The 24,669-nt window shown below is 45.9% G+C and overlaps 1 protein-coding gene and 1 non-coding gene across 2 annotated transcripts in view; both read right to left on the minus strand.

The window, feature by feature from the left end:
* LOC100760192 (DNA (cytosine-5)-methyltransferase 3C-like) overlaps positions 1-23,945 on the minus strand; it is a 33,493-nt gene extending 9,548 nt beyond the window's left edge. The window contains 16 exon segments of the mRNA XM_035447030.1: positions 586-734; positions 1,090-1,180; positions 1,765-1,910; positions 2,321-2,405; positions 3,125-3,311; positions 3,697-3,809; positions 4,099-4,178; positions 5,589-5,633; positions 5,774-5,899; positions 7,106-7,245; positions 8,737-8,774; positions 8,937-9,019; positions 11,572-11,728; positions 14,856-15,065; positions 22,929-22,990; positions 23,789-23,945. Coding sequence (XP_035302921.1) covers positions 586-734; positions 1,090-1,180; positions 1,765-1,910; positions 2,321-2,405; positions 3,125-3,311; positions 3,697-3,809; positions 4,099-4,178; positions 5,589-5,633; positions 5,774-5,899; positions 7,106-7,245; positions 8,737-8,774; positions 8,937-9,019; positions 11,572-11,728; positions 14,856-15,065; positions 22,929-22,990; positions 23,789-23,945 — 1,869 coding nt within the window.
* On the minus strand, positions 19,127-19,287 carry LOC113836443. Its single transcript, XR_003486651.1, has one exon. It is a non-coding gene; the product is annotated as a U1 spliceosomal RNA (small nuclear RNA).
* Positions 23,946-24,669: the final 724 nt, after the last annotated feature.

Raw genomic sequence — 24,669 nt, forward strand, 5'->3', positions numbered from 1 at the left:
GAGGAGGAAGAGGAGGAGGAGGAGGAGGAGGAGGTGGAGAAGAAGAAGAAGAAGAAGAAGAAGAAGAAGAAGAAGAAGAAGAAGAAGAAGAAGAAGAAGAAGAAGAAGAAGGGCAGTGGTGACACATGCCTTTAATCCCAGCAGCCTGGTCTACAGATCAAGTTCCAGGACAGCCAGGGCTACACAGAGAAACCCTGTCTCAAAAAAAAAAAGAAAGAAAGAAAGAAGAAAAGGAAAGGAAAGAAAGAAGCTGGAATCCAAAAACCTACTTACTACAGTGTTTGATGTAATTCAAGTGGTGGATAGTTAACTTCTCTATAACTCCTAAAGCTACCATTTTCAGAAGAAAGAGGAAACAAGGAACTGTCTAAAGTAAAAGTAGAGGTTAGTGTCATTCTTGGTGCCTTGCACAGGCAGGATTATGTTAGTGACAAATGCCTCCCATGCACTCACAAGTGTGCTGTACCCTCCCTCCCCAGATCTAGTCACAAACCGGGGAACCATTCCCAGCTGTCCACACTCAGGAACCTTCAATGCCAATGTGGTCTCCCTGACCCAAGTAGTCTTGACACTCAGGCCACTCACCTCCAGGAATAGTGAGATGTCCCTCTTGTCACCAACCTCCATAGCTACCACATTCTCAAACATCCAGAAGAATGGGCGGTTATCACACTCCTCGGGACGTGCGTAATTTAGCAATCGATAAAATTCAAAGAAGAGCCGACCAGTGCCCTCTGCATCCATAAAAGAACATCAGAGAACAGAATTTGAGCAAAGCTTCAGTTTCAGCCTCTGCATTCCCTGAGACCAAGAGAATACCAATAAGCCTCATCAGTAAAGCCAATGTCCTCACATCCCAACTCCCCTAGTCCCCTAGAAGACCAGGCAAGGGCACAGGGAGCAGTAGAACACCATTCACTGGCATCTTTCTCTGAGGGCTGAGAATTTGCAAAGAGCACAGACAGTGCTTAAGGACCAAGGTGCTAAACAAGAATGAACAGAAGCCAACAGCTTCTTCTCTGCCACCCCACATGGACCAGTCCTCAGGTATGGAAGGACCTTTGTGAGCCAAAACAAATGGCTGCTTACCAAACAGCCCTTTCCTGCCAGGATTCACACAGGAGAGATCATTGCAAGGGCTTCCACCAATCACCAAGTCGAATGGGCCCCACTCATCAATCTGAGGGAAAACACAAAAGGCAGGGATGAGCCTGAGGGAGGAGGGACCGGAAGCTTTGATTCTGGGGTAGGCAAGATGGCTTGGAGGATTCAGGTACCTATCATGCAAGCCTGGCAACCTGAGTGTGATCCCCAAAACCCATGTAAAGGTGAAAGGAGAGGACTGACTACATGAAATTGTCATGTCATCTGCACACACGTGCCAGGTACTGGCACCCCCATCCATTTCTGCACACACACACACACACACACACACACACACACACACACACACACACACACAAGATGATGAAAATTTTTAATTTAAAATAAAGAAAACTTAGGTTCTTAGAGAAGTTGCTAAGAAAACACAGTTCTAGAAACTTGCTCCATTGGCAACTCCAGTTCCAATACATGGAGCCTGAATGCTCACATTCTACCAAAAGTTCTGAATTATTCCTATTATGTCACTTTTTCTGAAATGTCTCTGGTTCTCTTCTATTCACAACCCTGGGACTCAGAGAAAGGGATAGCATGCCCTGAGACCAAGATTCAAGATAGAGAGGAACAAGCAAAATGAACCCCAGGAAAAAATGCCGCCCTCACATTTCCCTTTGTGATGTTCCTGACGTCATCCACATATTTGATTTGACCTTCATGCTTAACAGTTCCCACAGCAATGGACTCTGTACACACTTCAGACGCAACATACTTTTCCACTTTGATACCCAGCTCTTTGAGCACCAAGTACCCTGTGAGGGATCAAACAGAAATGTGAGGACAAGAGGCCAAGCGCAGAGCCATCAGTCCCAGCCACGGTGTCCTCCTGAAGCACACTGAAGAACCCCTTACTACATCACTGTCACTTCAGGGTGTCTGTGTCGACTCCAGGGACCTCAGAACATTGCCAGTATTGGCTATGTTCATTCCTTCTATGTATGGGACAGCTCACAAAAAGGGAAGGAACCAGGATTGAGGAAGGCAGCTGTTGCCTAATTGTCCCTAGTTATTTATTCATATAGAAGGAAAAGTTGAAGAAAGGACACACACATGACATCCTAGCTACTACTCTTCTCAATTATCATGGGAGACACACCTTCAGCCCGTCTAGAAGATTCTTCCATTGGCCTAACAGAGCATGCTCAGATAAGCCTCAACTCACCTGTTGCAATTCCATCAAACAGGGACAGGACTCTAATAGGTCTCCTCTTGGCTGCAGGAATTGCTGGGTACAACTTGGGTGGCTCCTGCCAGATAAGTAAAGAGAGTGATGTCTCAGAGTGTGCACCTCTCCTCCTGTACTCAGAAGCATCCATGGGAACTGGTAAGAGAGCACTGGGCACAGGCTGGCCATTCTGTCCTTAGATAGGAGGCACAGCTGCCTCCTACAGACGCATAGAGCCAGATCAGGAGCTTGACCGCTAACGGCCAAGGCCTGAGAACAGAAGATCAACTCCTACATTGTGGGAGCAGCTGCCCTCGTCACCCTCACGCTGGGATGTTTCCATCCTGTTCCCTCCTCAGAAGGTACTGGAAGGGAGAATTGTCTGCTAGAGGTGTTGACTAGCAAGGGCTCTTAGCCTCTGGCACGGGCTCTGTGAGGTACAAATGGTATAGTAGAAATGGATTCTTGCTGCACATTCCCAGCTGGCCTTGACCTCACTATTTAACACAGGCTGCCCTTAAACTCATCACAAAGCTCATGGCTCAGATATCTGTGCTGTCACTATGCCTGGTACTATAACTTTTGGGGACTGTTTTGACACAGAATCTCAGTATATAAGTAGCCTTGACTGGCCGGGAAGTCACTTGACTGACCAGGCTGTCATTGAACTCAGCCATATGACTGCTTGTCTTCTACATCCTGAGATGAAAGGCCTAACTCTTGCTTTGACAGATGCACAGGAACCCAGATTCTCAGGAACTGCAATTGCAAGGGGCTAAACAGAGGCTCTATAGGGCTTACGAATTCTTCGAGGTCAGGATCAGAAGTGAAGAAGTCTTGCAGGCGCATGTTCCAATCCTTCCTGCGCCTGAGGACCCCATGGCAGCGCTGTGGAAGGCACATATAGCAGCTCCAGGGTTCCTGCAGCTTGGCATCCTCAGCTGTCCCTGTACCCACCAGCACCTCCAGACACTCCACACAGAAGCACCTGTGCCAGAGTATCCAGAGAGAACGGGATCACGGTTAGCAGACATTTGCCCTGCGGGTCCAGTTAGTTCCCCAGGGCATGACCACCCCTGCCTGATGCTCAGCCTCCTGCCTCCACATGCTTTGAGATATAGGGTAACAAACCACTTCTTGAATGTGGGTCCTTCACACTCCCTACAAATCTAGACCCTTTCAACACAAACCTCCCAGGGCTGATCTCACAGGCACACCTGACCCAAGGCCATGCCCATGCCCACCAGAGCCCACAGAATAGCCACTGGGTGCTCATTTTCTATGGATTTTAGCTGCCTACAGGCTGCAGGAACGGTGGGGTACACCCGGGGACCCTAGACCCTCTCGTCCAGCCCCCACGGAAGGACACTCACCTGCAGCAGCTTGTGTTGCTGCACAGAAGCAGCTCGCGGCCCTTGCAGCACACAGTGCAGTAGGACTGATAGCCGTCCTCATCGTACATGTAGAACAGCTCCAGGAAGCGATCCTGACAGCCAGAGAGAAAGCCCATGAGACCATAGTCCTGGCCTCAGTCAGGTCTGGCTAGCAAGCTGTCTGGGGCCCTAAGCTGGTGGCCCGGGTGCCCTTCAATGACAGTCTATGTGAGCTGAGTGCCTTATGGAGGGAGGGCCTTCTCTGCTGCAGCACCTGTCCCCAAACAGGAAGGGTGTTGGGGGATGTGCCCTGGGAAGCTGTTCACTAGCGCCTGGAGCAGGGACTGTGCTGGGGGCCTGTCTGGGGAAGGGTGTGGCAGAGGAAGGGGCAGGAAGACTTACCCGGCAACTCTGACAGAGCCCACCCTCAAAGAGGGGATGGAAGGATACAGGGTTCTTCCTACCACAGGACAAGCAGCGGTCTGAGAGAAAGACAGGGTGTCAGAGTCTAAGGAGATCAAGGGACTAAGGAGATCAGCAGCTCAAGCCTTCAGCCTGATAGTTCTGAGCATCGGCTCCATGCCAGCCATGTGCCAAGGACTTTGTACCATGTCTAGTGCCTAACTCCTTCCAGCAGCATTTCATATGAGATATGGTGTGTTCAGGTGGTTGGCCATAGACTCAACTGTGTTTAAAGAGCCATCTCCACTTCATAGTCTGGGAAAGACAGCTTCCAACTAACAAAAAGAAGCACAGGGAGGCCAAGGCCTAGGCAGGCAGAAGAAGAGGCTAAATATTGTTTTCTGTTTGACATCTCCATTTTCATAAACATCAAATCTCAGACATTGAGGCACTGGTAGTGATTCTGATTGGCTTGGTAGCAAATACAGAACCTCCCTGCAAACATGCCAATCACAGACTACCATCCCAGAGCTTGGTTTTTTGTTTGTTTGGTTGTTTTGTTTTGTTTTTGTTTTTGTTTTTTTACCTTGAGGCCACACTGCCTTGGCTATAAACTGATTAACTATTCAAGAGAACAAAACCTTTAAATGGCCAATACTGTCCCACTGGGGGGAAGGGACAAACAGTGGATGACTCTTGGGATATATGGAGGACCATAGGTCAAAAGTTCCTAAATTAGCCAGGTGGTGGTGGCACAAACCTTTAATCCCAGCAAAGGCAGTCAGATCTCTGTGAGTTCTAGGACAGCCAAGGCTGCGAAGAGAAACTCTATCTCTAAAACCACACACACACACACACACACACACACACACACACACACACACACACACACCAGTTTCTAAATTGTAGATATTGCTCTAAACTTCAGCTTTTCCAGTGTACCCTGAATCCAGGTCTGTTTTCTAACCCAATAATGAGTGACTACTTGATAAATATTTGAAGATTAAGGCACATTGGGCCAAGAATGCAAATGAAGAGTCCATCACATATTCAAACTCCATTATGTCTGTTCTTGGAAGATTCCTGAATCCCAGAGCAGTACCCAGCTGAGGAAAGGACAGCAGAGTTTGCTCAAGGAGGAACCAATGGTAAAATGTGTCTTCTTTTAACCTACAAGTTAGCTGTGCTTATTGAGTGGAAAGTTCAAGGTTCCCTTGATCTGGAGTTTTTAGGTATTGGCCAAAGTGTCACAGATTTCATTGTTCCCCCACTCCAGTCACCCTGGTCAATGGCTACATCACATTCGGTTAAGAATGGAAGCAAATCATAACACTTGATCCAAAAAACATAGAAACAAATACATAAGGAGCAGAAATGGTCCTGATCTAGGTCAGTCCCCAGGGCTCTGTATTGAACCCATGCAGAAGGTCAAAGCCAGGCTAAGACAGGCCTGGGGCACCCCAGAAGGAAGTGCCGGGGGACAACAGTACCTTCCAGATTGCCCTTGTTGTTGGTGACATCAGAAGCCATCTGTTCTGTTGAGGAAAGAGGGACAAGGTGTGAGATGAGGTGGGGAAGTCCCTCCTTTCCCATGCAGCCATGCACCTCTGCAGACCTGCTGCTCCTGATATGCACCATGCATGGCCAGGCCTTTCAGCACCCGACCCCAAATCACCTCGGCTCTCATCATCCTGCCCTCGGTCTTTCCCACCGTAGCTGTTGGTCTTGAGGTGCTTGGGAGGGGGATAGGACTCAGAAGCCGCAGAGTCGTTGTTGGTTGTGCCTCTTCGACTTTTGTTCTCTGAAAGGTAAGGAGACGCATTTGACTGAAGGTCTAAGAGACAAAGCGGGCCTCAGACAAGACCATGCTTGGCCTGGGATCCAGCTGCATCTAGAGCAGGGGCCACGATGGGGTGGGTGTAGAGAACCCCAGAGGGTAGCCCAGAGCAGAAGCCAATTCAGAGCTCCTCTCACCCAGGAAGCAGGCCAGACTCATGTTCATGGGGTTTACACATCTGAATGTGTAAGAGAATCCATCCTTCTAGAGTGAGCCCAGAGCACATGCTGGGCCACAGCTGGAACTCTGAGGTTCCTACAGTGATGCCCACCACAATGCTCAATGGCAGCAGGGAGCTATTTGAAATGTCAGGAGGGACAGGATTTCACACTAGGGGTCAGGTCCAAATCTTCAAATGATGCTACTGGTTTGGTTAATTTCGACTGACTTGAACCCTGGAATCTACTTAGACAATTTATGAAATTAGCATGTATTCATTAATCAATTTCAGTTTAACTTTCACTTAATGGTATTAATTTTTAGGACAGTACTAAGAGAAAAGTGAACCATCTCAAAGTTTTGTATAGACTAAATGTTTAAATGCTAAGTTTTTAAAATATTAGGTCAAAATGTATGGTTAACATTAATTTCACACGATCCCATATAATACTTTTTATGAAAAAATAATTAAGTTACATTCTGGGGTTCCCACTCATTAACGTTTATTTATACTTTTATTGGATCTATTGAATCACAGTGGACATGGTTGAATCTGACTCTTGCCCATTCTCACATACTAGGAAAGAAAATCAGATACTCATCAAAAGTCATAAGGAGTCAGATGTGGTGACACATGCTTGCAATCCCAGCATGAGACCAGACAGGACTACAAAGTGAGACTGTTGTCTCAGAAAACAGAAACACAAGGAGCCTTTGATGACAGAGTGACATTTGCCAATGCTTATATATGCCATTAATACTAAGAAATAAAAAGGAAGGCAGGAGTCCTAAAATTATAGGAGACTGAAATATGCACTCATGGTTAGCCTGAGGGTCATTTGTGAGGATGAGTGACTCAGCTCAGCTTAGAAGACTTGATTCTTCTCCAGTGAGCACTGTAGATGCCAAGAAATTGCAGGACAGAGCAAAGAAAACAGAACTCAAAGATGGTAAGGGAATACCGTGTCTCCCGGGTTCGAAGTTCCTACTGCCTGCACCATTCATCCCCACCTGGTTGCTTGTTTGGTTTGAGGCCCTCGATGCCAATGGGCTTGAAGCCCCCGTGGGCCCACTCCAGCATGGGCTTCAGCTTGTCCTCCAGTGAGTCTCCAGGGCTGCTGGGGAAGGTCTTGCCAGCTCGCACCCTGGCTCTCTGCCAAGACACAAATAAAGGCAAAGTCTGTCCATGAATGGGAGCGAGCGAATGAGGTATGTGCCAGGGTGAACCCAGGGATTCCTCCTGCTGGGGCCTGCATTCCCTAAACACTGGTGTCTTTCAGAGATGCACAGCTGTCCTTGGCTTTGTTATGTGACAGGGGCCTGCTTTTGAGGGACTGGTAAGGAAACAACAGACCATCGGGACAGGCACTACATATGACCTCTTCCCTTCAGAATCAGAGAGTGGCCAGCTCTCTCCCAAGGGAGGGTTTCAACTCAGCTTTTTCACTAAAATGCAGGCGCTTCAGGCAATTTTACCTTACCCTCTGTAGCTTGTCTCAGGCAGCAGACTTCTTGCTGTGTCTTCCCTAAGAAGATGTGAACGTAGTCAAGCATTCTTTAAGGGCAATGCCAATTTACATGCTAATTAGGCACTTGGCCAAGTGGGGCAGGCTGGTAGGGGCTGGAGGCAAGCAGTGGGAAACCTAATGGCTCAGAGGAGATCGAGTCTACAGGCAAGGGAAGGAGGCAACAGGCCTCAGCTGCCTCCTCTAGGCTTTGAAGGACCCCACTTGAAGAAAGAAAGCTCAGCCATCTCTGGGGCAGCCTATTCTACTCTGTCATATTGCCCCTGTGACATACATTACACTGGTCAATTGTCATGTGCTGCTTAAGCTCACTGAAAGCTGGCGCAGGAAATGAATTGCCCGCCCCTGTCTCAGACTCAAACATATTTATTTCAAGTGTCTTCCAAAAATCCCTGTCCTGGGCAAGCTGGGTCCATAAAACACTGTAACAGGGACAAAGGAGAACAGCAAACAGCTGAGGGCAATACAAATATCACACCCTTGAGAACAGCTAGAAGGTAAAACCGTTTTCAACAGGGGCTACATGGTTTATCCCCCGGAGTAAAAATAACGGCAGGTGGGATGAAGGGGCAGAAGCTTGTCCATAAAGATGAGATTTTTCTCTTAATCAAGAAGTCTGGCTTCTTGATGCTATCAGCAGGTCTTCCTGCATCATTTCTTTGGTGATTTGATGACATTTCTTCTGCTTGCTCTCCCAGTTGGGCTACTCCAGCTGACTGGATATTATAAGCATCAGATATGTTGCTGTTTTTCTGTCTACCTGCTGTGTCTATCTGATGCTTGCTATTTGTTCTTTTACTTTTGCTTGCTACTCAATAAACTCACTCCTTTGAAACTGAAAGCACAGCTATCCAGCCCATTCTCCACATGAAAAACCCACAAGGCAGCAATCATCTTTCCCAGTCCAGCTGGCAGTACCAGAAACTCTCTAGTGACCTTGGCACAATTCAAATTCCTTTCCCAAGCAAGCCCTCTGTCTTTGGCATTCACCACCTCCGTGGTATCCCTGTCTCCTCCAAGCCAACCTTGGCAACACAATAGTGTGAGCAGTTGTCTAATGGCTCTCCCTTCCTCCCAGCTCTTAAAATCAAGACCTCATTCCTACACCTTTGTTACCTCCGAGTGTGGTATGTGACCTTCCTATAAGAAACCATCTTATAACCTTGTGGTGGTGGCACCCGCCTTTAATCCCAGCACTCAGGAGGCAGAGACTTGCGGATCTCTGAGTTTGAAGACAACCTGGTCTACAGAGTTAGTTCCAGGACAGCTAGGGCTACCCGAAAAAAAAAATAAAAATAAATAAATAAAAATAAAACAGAAAACAGCTTATTGAAGGGGTACAGGTTATAATGCTGGCTGAACAGTCAGCCAAAGGTCACCAGTTTGTCAGCAGAGACCTAGTAGAGAAAGGTATCACCAATATCTACCTGCAAGTATACTTGTTCATCCAGGACCTATTCCTGGGATGGTTCACAGATGCCAAAACCAAAACAGTATATAGCACATATCATAGAGCCTGAAACAAGGACACATGATACTCCAAATGTGAGAGAGAATGAAGCTCAGAACGGGCACAGTAAGATATATCCCATCTGTGTTCGCATGGTCATACATGCTCACTGTGCACACATGTATGAACAGTCAGTGTCACTGGTACGGTCATGAGACTCAGTCCTGAAACTGGCTTAAATGTATATTGTGCAGGCTCTTTGCCCTTCCTGAGTGTGAGGACAGCTACTGAGTCTTCAGATTCTCGTTCCATGAGTTCCCATCGTACACAGGTTCAGAGAGCATGCTTGGCACAGCAAGAGCTCTTACTACTCACAAGGACTGTGAGGCTTGATCATGAATGATAAGTTGCATGTCTCAAGTCCCCAGACAATGAAGAAAAGTTGTGGGGTGGCATTCCTAGTGAGGGGGAAGCTAACACAGATGTTCCAGGCTGCTTTTCACAATTGGAGGACAAATGGCATGTCCCAGCATGCAATGCTCACTTTCACACTCACACCCATCTTATGCTCAGAGCCTCAACTCTGAGGTGTGGCCACCATGGGTGACAAGGAAATGCCAGCTACTCTAGCCAACATGAGCAGAACACAGTAGATACTAGGTAGGTTCTGGGCAGGTCTTGGACTTTGGCCAGGACCATAGCACACTGTGGTTTTTTGCTTGCATATATATATATTTTTTTTTTCAAGACAGGGTTTCTCTGTGGCTTTGGAGGCTGTCCTGGAACTAGCTCTTATAGACCAGGCTGGTCTTGAACTCACAGAGATCTACCTGCCTCTGCCTCCCGAGTTCTGGGACTAAAGGCTTATGCCACCATTGCCTGGCTTGTTTTTTTATAATTTATTTAACTTTATTTTATGTGCATTGGTGTGAAGGTGTCAGATTCCCTGGAACTGTAGTTACAGACAGCTGTGAGCCACCATGTGGGTGCTGGGAATTGAACCCAGTTCCTCTGAAAGAACAGTCAGAGCTCTTAACCACTGAGTCATCTCTCCAGCCCTAGAACCATAGCACATTGTAATCCTATCCCATAATCTTCTCTCACCATACTGCATCTTATTGCCATCTGACCCTGTCTAGAAATTAATATGTCATGTCTCACTAGATATAGCCAGCATCCCTCTTCTAGGCCACACAAGTCATTGTGCACTTATCCTGGGGTGTGATGCTTCAGTGCCAGCATAGGCCCCGACACTTATCCTTTTCTGCCCTCTGCTGGTCACAAAGCACAACTGCATGAAGTTCCTCAGATTTGATATTCCTCTTAGGAAATTTTATGTGTGGAAATGGCCCCAAGGGAACGTAATTCATGAGAAAACCAGAACCTCAAATTGAGACTGAACCCTAATAACGTTCGAAAGGACTTATAATTGTTCATGCATATTTGTCCATGTGAGTATATGCCACATGTGTGCTAATGCATTCAAAACTCAGAAAACGGTGTCATCAGATACCCTGGAGCTAGCGTTGCAGGAGGTTGTGAGCTGCCCAGTGTGTTCTGAGCACTAAACCTCTGGAAGAACATCAAGTGTGCTTAACTGACAGCGAGCCATCTCTCCAGCCTCCCCTACCCTACCCCAACCAGCAATTTCTTTCTTTCTTTTTTTTTTTTAGGATTTATTTATTAATTAGACAGTGTTCTGCCTGCATATATACTTGCAGGCCAGAAGAGGGCACCAGATCTCATTACATGGCTGTAAGCCACCATGTGGTTGCTGGGAATTGAACTCAGGACCTCTCTGAGCCAGCTCTCCAGCACCACCCTCCCCCTCCCCAGCAATGGTCTTAATAGTTTCCCATGTGCTTCTGCCCTGCCCCATTCCGTGCACCCTGTCTCTTATGCTGTGAGTTGGTCTGACACTGACTAACAGCCCAGGAGACCATTACAGGAAAACCATTCTATCCACATCCTTCAGTTCCAAATCTTTGCAGATCTCTGACCATTTGCTCAACAGGTGTCTAAAAATCAAAATAGGGTCTAATGGAGTGGCTCACTGATAGAGTCTGTCTCACTCCAGGCTCAGCCATGGCCTCTCCCCTCTCCCCCTGACTAAATGATATTAAGAGACAGAGCCTATCTCTCTTGTCTGTCCCAGGCTTCTTACTAAATTCATGGGTGTATGCCTGGCTGTTCCTGTTCTCTCAGGGCCCATAATTGTGACTCTGACCCCAAAGAAGCAATTATCAAAAGAATTTAAATCATGGGGCTCTGAGTTCAGAACTTTCTAACCTTTTACTCTTTTCAAGAGTAGACTTGTCTCTGATCCTGCAAGCTACCAAGAGTTGATTTCAGGGAAGTAACTGAGGAAGCACTTGTCCAGACCCAGTGCCAAAGTTTAATGTGTCCGTTGGCAGAAAGTAATCTGTCCTCAGAGCAACCCCAGCAGGGAAGCCAGCCCTCAGGTCTGCAGACCCCCAAAACTGCCTTGCCCTGAGCTCTCCCAGAAAACTTGCCATCACCAAACCACTGTCCCCACTGCATGTGAAGCATGGCCTGGAGCTGGAAGGTGGCTTTCCAGAACACTTCCATGACAGGCCACCAGCAGAAGCCCTCAGCCTTTTCCAATACAAGGTCACCTATTCCAAACTCCTTCTCATCCTGGAAAAAAAAAAACTCACTTGAAGGAATACCAATAGCAAAAACAGATGACCCCGGCAAAATCACAAAACCCTATTTACCTGAGAGTGAGAAAAAACTCTCCATAAAACCCAAGATGCTGATTTGAGGTACAGTTCAGTGGTACAACACATACCTAGCATAAGGGAAGCCTTGGATCCACCCAAATCATAGAAAAAAAAAAAGATGCCCAGGAGAAATAAATTATTGATGCATACACCAACAAGTGCCTCTCCTTACCAGGCTCAGCGACCGCTGTGGGAGGGGTGGAGAGATGGTGACACTCTGGGAAGGACTGCAGTAAAGCAGTGTCTTCAGACCGTGAGTCTCACAGCACTCATGAACTCACAGCACAAGAGCAAGCAATCAACCTTCTCAAATGGAGGCAGGAGAGGCTCGGGAGCCCCCATCCCTAACTGAGGAGCCACCAACAGGTGTCAGCTTCTTGGGGAGGAAGAGTCAGCTTTCTTTAGAGTGTGAATTTAAGCTGGGTGGTGGTGGTGTTGGTGGCAGCACACAAATGCCTTTAATCCCAGCACTCGGGAGGCCGAGGCAGGTGGATCTCCATGAGTTGGAGGCCAGCCTGGTCTACAAGGTGAGTTCCAGAACAAACCCTATCTCAAAAAAAAAAAAAAAAGGAAAAAAAATGTGGTCCCCAGTAGGTCAACTGCCACACTCCTGTAGATAGCCCCACACCCAGGAGTATATGGGCAGCAAAAGTTGGATTAATTATATTGTTAAAAACAAAAAAAGGAAAGACACACAGTTGGGGCAGGTGGTGAGTGTGGGATGATCTAGAAGAAGGGGAGGAGGAGAGGGCAAATATGATCAAACGACATTTCGTGTATTATGAAATCCTCAAATAATCAATAACATGTTAAAAATTGTGAAAGGACAGCTAGAGTGGCTCTCAAGAAATCTGTGCCCATTCATTCCACGAAAGTCTGCTTAAACCTACGCTAAATCTTTTGCTAATTAACTCCCACACTACTTAATTACAAAAAACAAAAAAAAAAAACAAAAAAAAAAAAACTGGGCATGGTGGACAAGCTTTTAATCCCAGCACTCAGGAGAGAGAGGCTGATGGACCTCTGTGAGTTCAAGGCCAGCCTGGGTTACATAGTGAGTTCCAGTCAGTTAGGAAGGACACCTATATAGTGAGACCCTGTCTCAAAACAAAAGCAAACAAAATCACAAAGCTACAGCGCAAAGGAGTGTGAAGTAACACGCATGGGAAAGACTTCCCCCAGGAGATAGCCATGTGCAGGAAGGCACCATGCAGCCATGCATACATACAAGCTCATCAGTTGACTCAATGACGCTCCAGACCCCTGGGTGCATGACAGATGCTTGAAAGTGAGCCCACCCTAGTGCTCAAGTGGCAAAAACCAGGCTACATGTCTGCATATGAACAGAATGTTCTTTATTCTATGTGCGAGAAAGAAAACAACATTCAGAAAACAGTGTCCATGGGGCTGAGGCAATGGTTCCATTGGTGAAGTGCTTGCCACATGGATACCCAGCACCCACACCAAAAGCTGGTTGTGCTGGTGTGTGCCTGGGATCCCAGCACTGAGGAGGCGCAAACTGAAGGATCCCTGGAGCTTCCTGGCCAACCAATGTATTCCAGTTGATGAGCCCTGTGCCAGTGAGAGACACTGTCTCAAAAAATAAGGTGGACAGGGCTGGAGAGATTTCTTAGTGGTTAAGAGCACAGGCTGTTCTTCCAGAAGACCCAGGCGGTGACTCATAACTGTCTGTAACTCCAGTTCTAGGGGATCTAACACTCTCTTTTGGTCTCTGAGGGCACCTGGCATGTACATGGTACACACATGCATGCAGGCAAAACATCCACATGCATAAAATAAAATTTTTAATTAAATGAAATTCTTCATGTAATAAAAACAAAATAAAGTGGGGTTGAGGGCCCATTGGATAAAGCACTTGCCGTGCAAGTGGGAGCACCAGAGTTCAGAGCCCATTTAAAGCTACATGCAATAATGCATTTCAGTTATATAACCTAGGACATGAGAGAAGTAGACACAGGAGAAGCCTTTGAAGCCTGGGGGCTAATGCCTGTCTCACAAAGTGACAAACAGCGGGAGACCACATCTCAAAGCACAGTGGGAGCCAAGGAGCCAAGGACTGACACGTGAGACTGTGCTCTGCCGTCTACACACACTATGACATGTACACACTGACACGTGAGACTGTGCTCTGCCGTCTACACACACTACGGCATGTACACATGTGCACGTCCACATGCACACAAACACACAATAATAACAGGTGGAGAAATGATTGGGGAAACATCTGATGTCAACCTCTGGCTTCTACGTGTACATGCATACACTACACATATGCACATGGGCACATGGAGAGAGAGAGAGACAGAGAGAGAGAGAACACTGTTCATGTTGGTGTCCGGGAGTAGGGCAAAGGAAGGGCCATGTTGCATTTGGAAAATATTTCATTGTAATGTATGATAAAATGACAACAATTACTGGGCGTGATGTCACACACCTTTAATCCCAGCATTTGGGAGACAGAGGCAGGTTGATCTTTGTGAGTTCAAGGCCAGTCTGGTCTACAAAGAGAGATCCAGGACAACCAGGTCTGTTACACAGAGATATCCTGTCTCAAAGAACAAAACAAACAAAAACAGACAACAATCAGAGTGGCTGGTCACAATATAACTGTTATCTCTTCCCTATATACAGGGGTTTAGGGCAGTTTGAATGTACTTGGTCCCCATAAGCTCATAGGGAGTGGCACTATTAGGAGGTGTGGCTTTGTTGGAGTGGGTGTGGCCTTGTTGGAGGAAGTGTATCACTGGGGGGGGGGGGCTTTAGGGCTGCCATGCTCAAGCTACACCCAGTGTCACGGTTCACTTCCTGTTGCCTGTGTATCAAGATGTAGAACTCTCATTTCCTTTTCCAGCACCATGTCTGCCTGCATGCCATGTCCCACTGTGATGATAATGGACTAAAGCTCTAAAACTGTAAGCCACCCCAATTAAATGGTTTCCTTTATAAGAGTTGCTTTGGTCATGGTGCCCCTTCGCAGCAATAGAAACCCTAAGACAGGCAGAATCCCTTCTCAGTGGTACCTGATACTTGGTGGTATCTTCATCTCTGCTTCCCACATCTACCTGTGTGGTATCCATGCTTTCCTGATGGCTGTCCTGGCTCAAGTCAACCAGTGGGGTACTGATGCTCTGGAGTATCACTTCTTCATCTGTGAGGTCAATGGTTGGGTAAGGGCTGGTAGGGAACAGCCACGGTGTGCTTGCTGAAGTGGTTGCTTGCCAACTCAGGGACTGTAGACAGAAAAAAAAAAAAAAAAAAAAAAAAAAAAAGGTTGAGTGTCAGCAAAGCAAAGCAGGTGGGGGTGTATAGGAACAGCTTCCCTCCATCAGGTCCCATGCAAGCAAGAGTGAAGAAACAAACTGGGACCCTTTTGTTCTATAAGAACAAGAGCCGGCGATCATTGATCCCAAGGCAGAGCAGAAACAGAATAAGGATGAGAGAACAATGACAGGTCATGACCAGAGGCTGTGAGCTGAGCTCAGGGAGGGTGGAGTCTCTGGGAAACTGGCTCCTGTGCATCTGGAAACAGAGGTAGAATGTGCTGGACCTTCTGGGGTTGCCTCAAGCCAGCATGAAAAGCACAGAGAGAGGGGTGATGAATGCCAGTGGCTTTCAGCTCAGCTCCAAGGTGGATCAAAACTGGGCCATGGGAATTCTTGCCTCCTCAACATAATTCCAATAAGTACAGGCCAAGAGGGAAGCCATAGGCTTAGGATCCTACCTAACGCTCAGGAGACAGAGGCAGACCTTGTCCTGTAGCTGTATTTGTTTGTTTGTTGTTTTTAATGAAATAGACCTGGAGTTAGTTAACAGAAAGATTGGGACTGGAGCGACGGCTCAGCACTCGAAATCTTTACTGCTCTTCCAGAGGACTTGAGTTCAGTTCTAGGCACCCTCCTCATGTGGGCTTACACTGCCTGTAACTCCGTCTCCAGGGGATCCCAGACCCTCCTCTGGCCTCTGAGCACAGGCACATGTATGGCATGCACACAGTGACATATGAATAAAAGTAGAAACAGCTTTTTAAAGATTTGATATAGTTTTTTTTTCATCTTTTTGGTTTTTCGCGACAGGGTTTCTCTGTGTAGCTTTGGAGCCTGTCCTGGAACTCACTCTGGAGACCAGGCTGGCCTCAAACTCACAGGGATCTGCCTGCCTCTGCCTCCTGGGTGCTGGGATTAAGAGTGTGTGTCACCACTGCCCGGCTGATCTGACAGGCATGGGGCAAAGACTTGCTGAACTACCTACGCAGGCCTGAGCAGTGAGAAACGCCGGGGCTTTGCAAGAGAGAACTTACTGCTGGGGTTTTAGAGGGTGTCCTGGTCTCCCAGAAGAATTTGGGCATCGCTGGACTGCAAGAGCCACTGCTGCCCTCCACCTCGACATCTCCACTTTCATCTTCATCTCCTGTCAGGTCCTGTGAAAAGGAAACGGCTTTCCAATGTCACCAAATCAAACAAGCAATATAGCTAAGGAAGGTGAAAGGCATTGAAATGCATAATGATGTCACTCAAAGGGTCCCTAATATACTTCTACCCACCTCCTCTTGCTCTAATAAGACTTCATGGGACCTTCTTCCACCATGGGAAGCACAATCTACTGGCTTTGAAGAGATAAGGGACAGAGAGATCACCAGAACTTCTCCACCCTAGAGTCAAGTTCATCATCTCAGAACCAGCCAGTCTTCCCACAGAGATAGCAACACAAACTGCAGTCTTCCCGAAGAGATACTAGCACAAACTGCAGCATGCCCAAACCTGTGGAAATCCTACCAGATGATAACAAGGAGTCATTTAGCAAAAGCCACTGAATTTCTTTGGACAGCCCAGAAAGAGAACCTGCCCCTTGCCTTTGGTCACGCCTGTCCCTCCTGCTGCATTCCTTGTGCCCAGAATTGAAACAAAGAGTATGTCTACCCCCGTGATCGTTGATGAATCCCAGGAAAAAACTGTATAAAAAGCAAATGGATTTCATTATTTATAGAGAAATTGGGGCATCAGATCCATAGAATATTGTTGATAGCATGAATGCTTCCATGGCAAATAAAATAAGAGAAACCAAGTCCAGTCAGGCAGAGCTAGAGAGATGGCTCAGTGGTTAAGAGCACCAGCTACTCTCTGGATGGCTGCTCTTCCAGAGGACTGGGTTTTGATTCTTAATACCCACAAGACAGCTAACAACTGTCTGTAGCACTAGGTTCAGGGCATCTGACACCCTTTTCTGGCCTTTGAGGGCATCAGGCACAAGGCACAGACATACAAGCAGGCAAAATACTTATCACATTAAAAATAAATAAACCAGGTGATGGTGGTGCACTCCTTTAATCCCAGCACTGGAGAGGGAGAGGCAGAGGCAGGTGGATCTCTGTGAGTTCGAGGCCAGCCTGGTCTACAAAGCAAGTTGCAGAACAGACAGGGCACAGAGAAACCCTGTCTCAAAACAATAGATAGATATAGATATTTTAAAAATTTTTTTAAAAATGTTCAATTAAAAGAAGATTCAATTATTTTATTCATTTGCATAGCAGATTAGCAAGAAAGTAATTTACATAATATTTACACTGTGCCACCAGCTCCAGAAGTGTTCAATAGACACAATCCAGTTCAAAGTAAGTAAAGAAGATTCGTCATTCCCCAAATTTGTGGGAAATGGAGACCAGCTCTGGAAAGATGTCTTCAGACAACAGTGTAACATCCCCATTTGCTAAGGGATTCAGATTTAAATCAGTTCTTGGGAAGTCCATCCCAGCCACTGGTCCATTCTCTAGAGCATCACACTGCCTCCACTGGAGCCCCATCCCAGCCACTGGTCCATACTCTAGAGCATCACACTCCCTCCACTGGCGTCCCATCCCAGCTTGTAGAACTGGAATAATGCACCAGCTTAGGCCAGAACAAGCCATTGCATGCATTTATATTTTCAGAGCCACATGGTGACTACATACATCTTAATGTTGCTGTTGAATGAAATGCTGACAGAAATGGGGAGACACTCAAATTATTTTGTTTAATAAACACATGAAATTCAGGCAGAAACAATGGTTGCTAGCAAACCAGATTAAAAAAAAAAAAAAAAAAAAAAAAAGCTAAAAAACAAAAGGCACATGAAAGACCAGACCAGAATAAGCAGAGATCGATACTGATCAGATCTCTAGAACAATTCAAAAAGAAGTGTCAAGATCTGAGCAAGAACAACTGAAACCGTTTAACAGTACTGGCACTCAGGGGGAAGGCAACAACTTACAAAGCGCTGGAAGGGAAAGACATGCCCTACCAATGAGAATATCCCTGCCTCTCCTGGCACACACCTTTAATCCCAGTGTTCAGGAAGCAGAGATTGGAGGTTCTCTATTAGTTCAAGGCTAGCCTGGTTAACACAGAACTTTACACCAGCCAGGGCTGTACAGTGAGATCCTGAGGGAAAAAAACAAAACAACTATTCCTGTTGAGATGTTTATTATAGTTATACTTTATTTATGGTAAAATAGTTTGAAACTAAATAAACCACTGTGTGTTTTATGAATTACATGGATATGTTTATTGTTGTTGGCGTTATTACAAGCCACATGTCCTTACCCTCTCTGAATTTAGTGGACTGTGGCATGACTTTCTACAATATTTTGCTGACTTAAACATGACTGTATGTTAAATACTTGCACTAAAAAGTGCACAGTGTAACTGGGATTGTCATGTAAAACAATCTTGTTTCTAATTCAAATAAAAAAAATCTGAAAAAAAAAGTGCACAGTGTGGGTTGTTGAGATGACTCAGCTGTTAAGAACACTGGCTGCTCTTCCAGAGGACTGGGGTTCAATTACCAGCACCCACAAGAGTTACAGGCTCACAAGGACCTGTAACCCCAGTTCCAGAGGATCTTCTGCCCCCTTCTGGCCTCTGAGGACACTGCATGCACGCACATGGTGCACGGACATACATGCAGGCAAAACACCCATAGACATAATTTTAAAAAGTAATTGAAAAATAAAGTAACAGAGAAACCTTGCTTCAAAAAACAAAAAATAAATAAAAATAAATAAAAATAAAAAGTGCAATACAGGCAGGCATAGAGGAGCAAGTCTTTAATCCCCGAATTTAGGAGGCAGAGGCAGGTGGATCTCTGTGAATCTGAGGCCAACCTGGTCTAAGAGTGAGTTCCAGGACAGCCAAAGCTACATAGTGAGATTCTGTCTGGAAAATGCGGGGTCAGAGAGGACATTGCAAGGTCAGAAAATTTTACAATCTTTTTTCCGTATATTATGTCCTATAGTAAGGTTATCTGTCCTCTATTTTTTTAAGGGGAGAACCCAAACACACTACCACAAATTACACAATAGAGTTTCCCACATTTGAGGAAATCACAGGGGTCGGGGCATCCAGTGTACAATGAATGAATAAGCATCATCCTGGGAAAAACCCCTCCACAATCACAGCGTCTCCCCTCCCAGGAAGGTGCCACTTACCCTTTTTATGAATTGAGTTGCAAATGCATTGATTAATGTCCACTTACACAGCCCTGTACAGAAATTATGATTTTGTGGTTGCAGTAATGACACTATATCCCTTGCGAAGTATTGGCAATAAATTACTTTGGTGCACAAACCTTTAAAAAAAATTATGACAGCTAACCACAGGATGACAAATCCAAATTGGTACTGAAGGGTAAAACCCATGTGATCAGCAAGTGACAGAAATTGATAAAGACACAAAGCTGCCCGGCATCGGGGCCTGGTGATTTTTGCTATTCACAACATGTGTGAGGAGGACACGGGCCAACTGACCAAGATGGACACCTGTTACTAAAATAACCAAGAAGCAACATCATCAACTCTATCCTTGGCCTCACACTAAGCGCAGCATACCCGGAACACAGGCAGAGAACAGTGAAAAGCCCAGAGACCTGGTCAAAGTATTACGAACCTAACTTTCCATTTGGCAGCTGTGTGGCCTTGCTAGTCTGTTCCTTGCAAGTCAGATGAACAGTCCTTCCAGCAGATCAGTGCAGGCACATTTATCTCAATGCCAGGCTCAGATTTAAGTGCCCTGACTGCTAACTAACCACAGAAACACAACAGCAATCCCTACAGGCCGCTTCTTCAGGTGTCCCTTTTATTTCTGAGACAGTCTCACAACAAAGTGCAGGCTGCCCTCAGAGTGCTGGGGTAACAGGTGTGTGCAACCTGCCTTAACTTTCCATTGTTTTCCATTGTTCCTGGACATCACCTGGATCCCCTCAAGGGGCTTCCCACCACCCTCCAGGGGAATAAAAGCTGAATGGAAACACGTGTTTACTGCTGTGATTTCTCTGCACTGTGCCGGATGCCTGGCGCTTGGGAGCAAAACCCAAGCCAACAAGAGAATGGTAAAATGAGAAGCAGGGGGAATGGTCATGATGAAAATACAACTCGGCTGAGCAGTGGTGGCGCACACCTTTAATCCCAGCACTCAGGAGGCAGAGGTGGGTAGATCTCTGAGTTTGAGACCAACCTGCTCTACAAAGCGAGTTTCAGGACAGCCAAGACTACACAGAGAAATCCTGTCTCAAAAAAAAAGAAAATGCAAGAAAAATATTTTTAAAATGGATTTACTAGTAACTAAGCTGAGTTTCTAAATAAAAACTAGATGTAAGTAACTTGGGTGTTTAATTTTTGCAGTTCTTTATAAATATATATTCTGAATACCAAACTCCTGTCTAAAATTTGGTGGAAATGGTTTTATCCTATTCTGTAGGCTGTTTCCTTTGCTGTGTAGAAAGGTTTTTTAGTTAATATTCATTTATTTTTCCTTCATGAACATTGGTGTTTTGCCTGTATGTATGTCTGTGAGGGTGTCAGATACCCTAGAACTGGAGTTACACACAGTTGTGAACTGCTATGTGGCTGCTGGAATTGAACTCAGGTCCTCTGGAAGAGTAGCCAGTGCTCTTAATCACTGAGCCATCTCTCCAGCCTTGCTGTGCAGAAATTTTTGTTTTGTGTGATTTTGTTGTTGTTGTTGTTGTTGTTTTGGTTTTTTGAGACAGTGTTTCTCTGTGTAGCTTTGGAGCCTGTCCTGGAACTGGCTCTGTAGACCAGGTTGGCCTGGAACTCACAGAGATCCACCTGTCTCGGTCTCCCAAGTGCTGGGATTAAAGGTGTGCGCCACCAACGCCCAGCTGAAATTTTTGACTTCATGTGGCTGTGTTTCTTTATTCTTGTTATTTCTGATGCTACTGGAAGCCTGTTCAGAAAGTCCCTTTGTATTGAACTGTATTCTGTACGTTTTCCATTAGCACTTTGAGCATGTCGGGTTTAGAATTAAGGTCTTTGATCCACTTTGATTTTTTTTTTTTACAGGATAAGAAACATGACTCTCATTTTACTCCTCTACAGCTATGCCTTAGTTAGGCTTTTTATTACTGTTACAAACACCATGACCAGAACAACTTATAAAAGAAAGCATTTCATTGGCTCATGTTTTCAGAGGGCTAAAAGTCCTTGATGGCACAACAAAGGCAAGATGGTAGGAACATCTGAGAGATCACATCTTGATCCACAAGTAGGAGCTAGAGAGAACTCACTGGGAATGGCATGAGGTTTTGAAACCTCGAAACCCACTCCCAATGACACACCTCCTGCAACAAGACCACACCTCCTAACCCTTCCCAAGCAGTTCCACCAACTAGAGGCCAAGTATTCAAACATAAAACCTATGGAAGCCATTCTTATTCAAATGGCTATAAGATGGATACCCAGATTTACTAGAACCATTTGTTTAATAGGTTACCCTTTTTCAGGCTATGTTTTTAACATCTTTGTCAAAAATTAGGTGGCCATATCTGTGAGAGTTTACCTCTAGGCCCTCTATTCAATTCTTTCCTGCATAACTGAGTAACATAATCTGACATGGAGTATTGTGATACCTCCAATGGTGTTCTTTCTGTTCAGGATCAATTTGGTTACTTGTGGTCTTTTGTATTTCCATAGGAGTTTTTAATTGTTTTTTCTAGTTACCTGGAAAATGTCATTGGAACTTTGTTGCAGAATATTCCTTTACACTGTGTAAAGATGTGTCATTGTGATTGGTTTAATAAAAAGCCAAATGGCCAATAGCTAGGCAGGTAGAGGTTAGGCAGGACTTCTGGGGACAGAGAGGTCTCAGGGAAGAAGAAAGGTGGGGTCACCAGCCAGATGTGGAGGAAACAGCATGAGCAGTATGGAGGGGTGAGGTAACGAGCCATGAGACAGAATGTAGATTAAATAAATGGGTTAACTTAAGTTATAAGAGTTAGAGGGACAAGCCTAAGCCAAGGCCATGCTGTCATAATTAATAAGTCTCTGTGTCATTGCTTGGGAGCTGATGGTACAAAGAATGACTCGTTATAGAACTTTGGTGAGGATTGGATCAAATCTGTAAATTACTTGTGTTTGTACACCCATTTTCACATTAATTCTGTTAATCCAAGACCATGGAAGCTCTTTTTATCATCTACTTTCATCTTTAATTTCTGTTTTCAATGTCTTAAAGTTTCCATTATAGAAGTCTTTCATTTTCTTAGTTAAGTTCATTCCCAAGTATTTTATGTTTGGGGGTTTCTTTGGTTTGGGTTTTTGTTTTTATTTTTATGTTGTGTCTTGTTTTTGTGATAAGAATACAGGAAATTAAAAACCAAACTTTAAGGACTGAGATATAGTCCCATGTTAGACTATGTGTGAGGCTGTGGGTTTGATTTCCAGCAAGGAAACAAAAAGTCAGATGTGGTGACTTGACTATAATCCTGGTCTGCACAAAGGTTTCCAGGCCCAGCAGAGCTACCCAGACAGATCCTGTCTCAACATGAAACAAAATAAGACAAAAACAAAAGGTCCAAACATGGTTTGACCATTTTGGAATAAATGAAATTTGCTGTATTAGTTAACTTACCAACAATATTGATCACATAAATTAAGAACCAATTTCAGAAACAAGCAAGGACCCAATAACTCAGAACTTTCCAGCCTGATTAAATAAATGAGTAGAGACTTTAACTTCTAGATTTCCAATTTTTTGAGCCGTGGGATACCCATATGATGAAAGCAAAAAGAAATGCCTAGAACCCTGCAAAGGAGGAGATGGTACCTGAAAGTAAGTAACCGTGTTGGAGACCCTCCTCTTGAACCGTCGTGAGCTTGCTCTGCAGCCTGTGGGGGACAGAGTCAGAGCACACATTCAGAGGAATGAACAACAGGCCTTCTTTAATGTCTCCCCCAAACCAGTCATCAGCAGAAACCATGCTGTGTCCCTGTCTCCTCTATGTACTCATAAAGCAACAGGGCACCGGCTAGTGCCTTCCTCCCTACAAGCTAAGTAGTAACATTTAGGGTCCTAGTATGGAGGGGAGGCATCCATTTCCTTCAAGAAAGTCACTGCCTAATCCTATGATGACAATTTCATTTAAATGAACAATCTGGTTTCTAATAGTGACTGCATTTGAAGTATTTCTATGTGGTCAAGTGGCTACTAGGGTGAACATGGAAATTGGCCACTTTTGCCCTTACAGAAAGTTCTGATTGGGACCATAGGTCTCAAGGACAGGACTGGACAACAAAGGTGTTCTGGGAGGAGCTATGAGGAAGGGGCAGTAGGAAGCACCTCTCATCCATGACGACGTCAGCACAAGAGGAACCATGATCCTGTCCATGCTGAGATCAGCCCTACCAGGAATGGCAAAGTAAGGGACCCGCCACCTTGGGTGCTCTTCCTCAGAGTCCCTCAGAGAAAGAGGCAGGAAGCTGTGGGCATAGACAGGATAGAGCTTTGGTGTTGACTGTGTCCTGTGGGAGTAGACTGGTCCCATTTAATGAAGCATGTGTGGGCGTTCAGAATTCCCATGGCTTCATGAGCCAGGGAGAAGCTCTTGTCCCGGCTGAGCTGTGGGTGCAGCTGTACCTGGTGTTTCAGAATATAAACCCACCCCCAGCTCCTCACTGCCCACCTACCACTGTTCTCCACTGGGCAGAATGCCTCCAAGACTTGGGTCAAGGTGACATCCTTGGCGTCTGAGGACTGGTCACTGCAGGTCCCAGTGATGATGACACAGTCCTCACACCCACTGACACCCTCTTCATCACTGAGGTGTCTGCCGTTTCTCTTCATTGCTATCTGTGGGAGAAGGCCAGAACGGATAGGAAGGAAGGAGACAGGGCACAAGAGGGCAGCTCACCCCAACTTTCCCACCATGGGCTCTATGTCCTTGGTTCAAGAGAGACCCCGTGACTCAATCTCTGGGTAATATTGGGCTCCTGAACCCTATCCTGGGACCCTCATCAAACTCAGGGTTTGGTTCCACGTATCAAGTAGCCTAGAAGTCTCAGATGCCAGCACTCAAGAGAGAGCTCAGGTCTGAGATGATAACTGCTGTATGACAACTCTTCAAACAAGGTCATTCAAGGCATGCTTGCCCCAGGTTTCCATCTGGCCCTGGCCCCTTTTCCCTGCCCAGCCTCTGCAGAGCCTCAAGAAGCCTGTGCACTCTTTTCCCTCGTGACTCCTTTGTTTGCTCTCTCCCGGTCTCCCTCCCTCTACCCCTCCTCTCAGGCAGGCTTCTCTCTTCTCCATGGCAGCATAAGCCCCATCCCAGCCCATCTTCTGGGGCCCAAGTTTCTTCAGCTGAAAACAGCCTGGACAACACAGTGAAAGTCTGTCTTTCACTCAAAAAAATAGTCATCTGAAAAGTGGGCCCAGGAACAGGTATAGACAAAGATAAAAGTCTCTGTTGTTTGTTTGAGGCAGGGTCTACGCTCGTAGCGTAGGCTTTCCAGGAACTCACATCAAACACACTGCAAGCCTCCAAACTGCCCCCCCCCCAAAAAAGCCGCAA

This window comes from Cricetulus griseus, chromosome 6 (assembly GCF_003668045.3).
Source record: "Cricetulus griseus strain 17A/GY chromosome 6, alternate assembly CriGri-PICRH-1.0, whole genome shotgun sequence".
In the NCBI taxonomy this organism is placed as follows: Eukaryota; Metazoa; Chordata; class Mammalia; order Rodentia; family Cricetidae; genus Cricetulus; species Cricetulus griseus.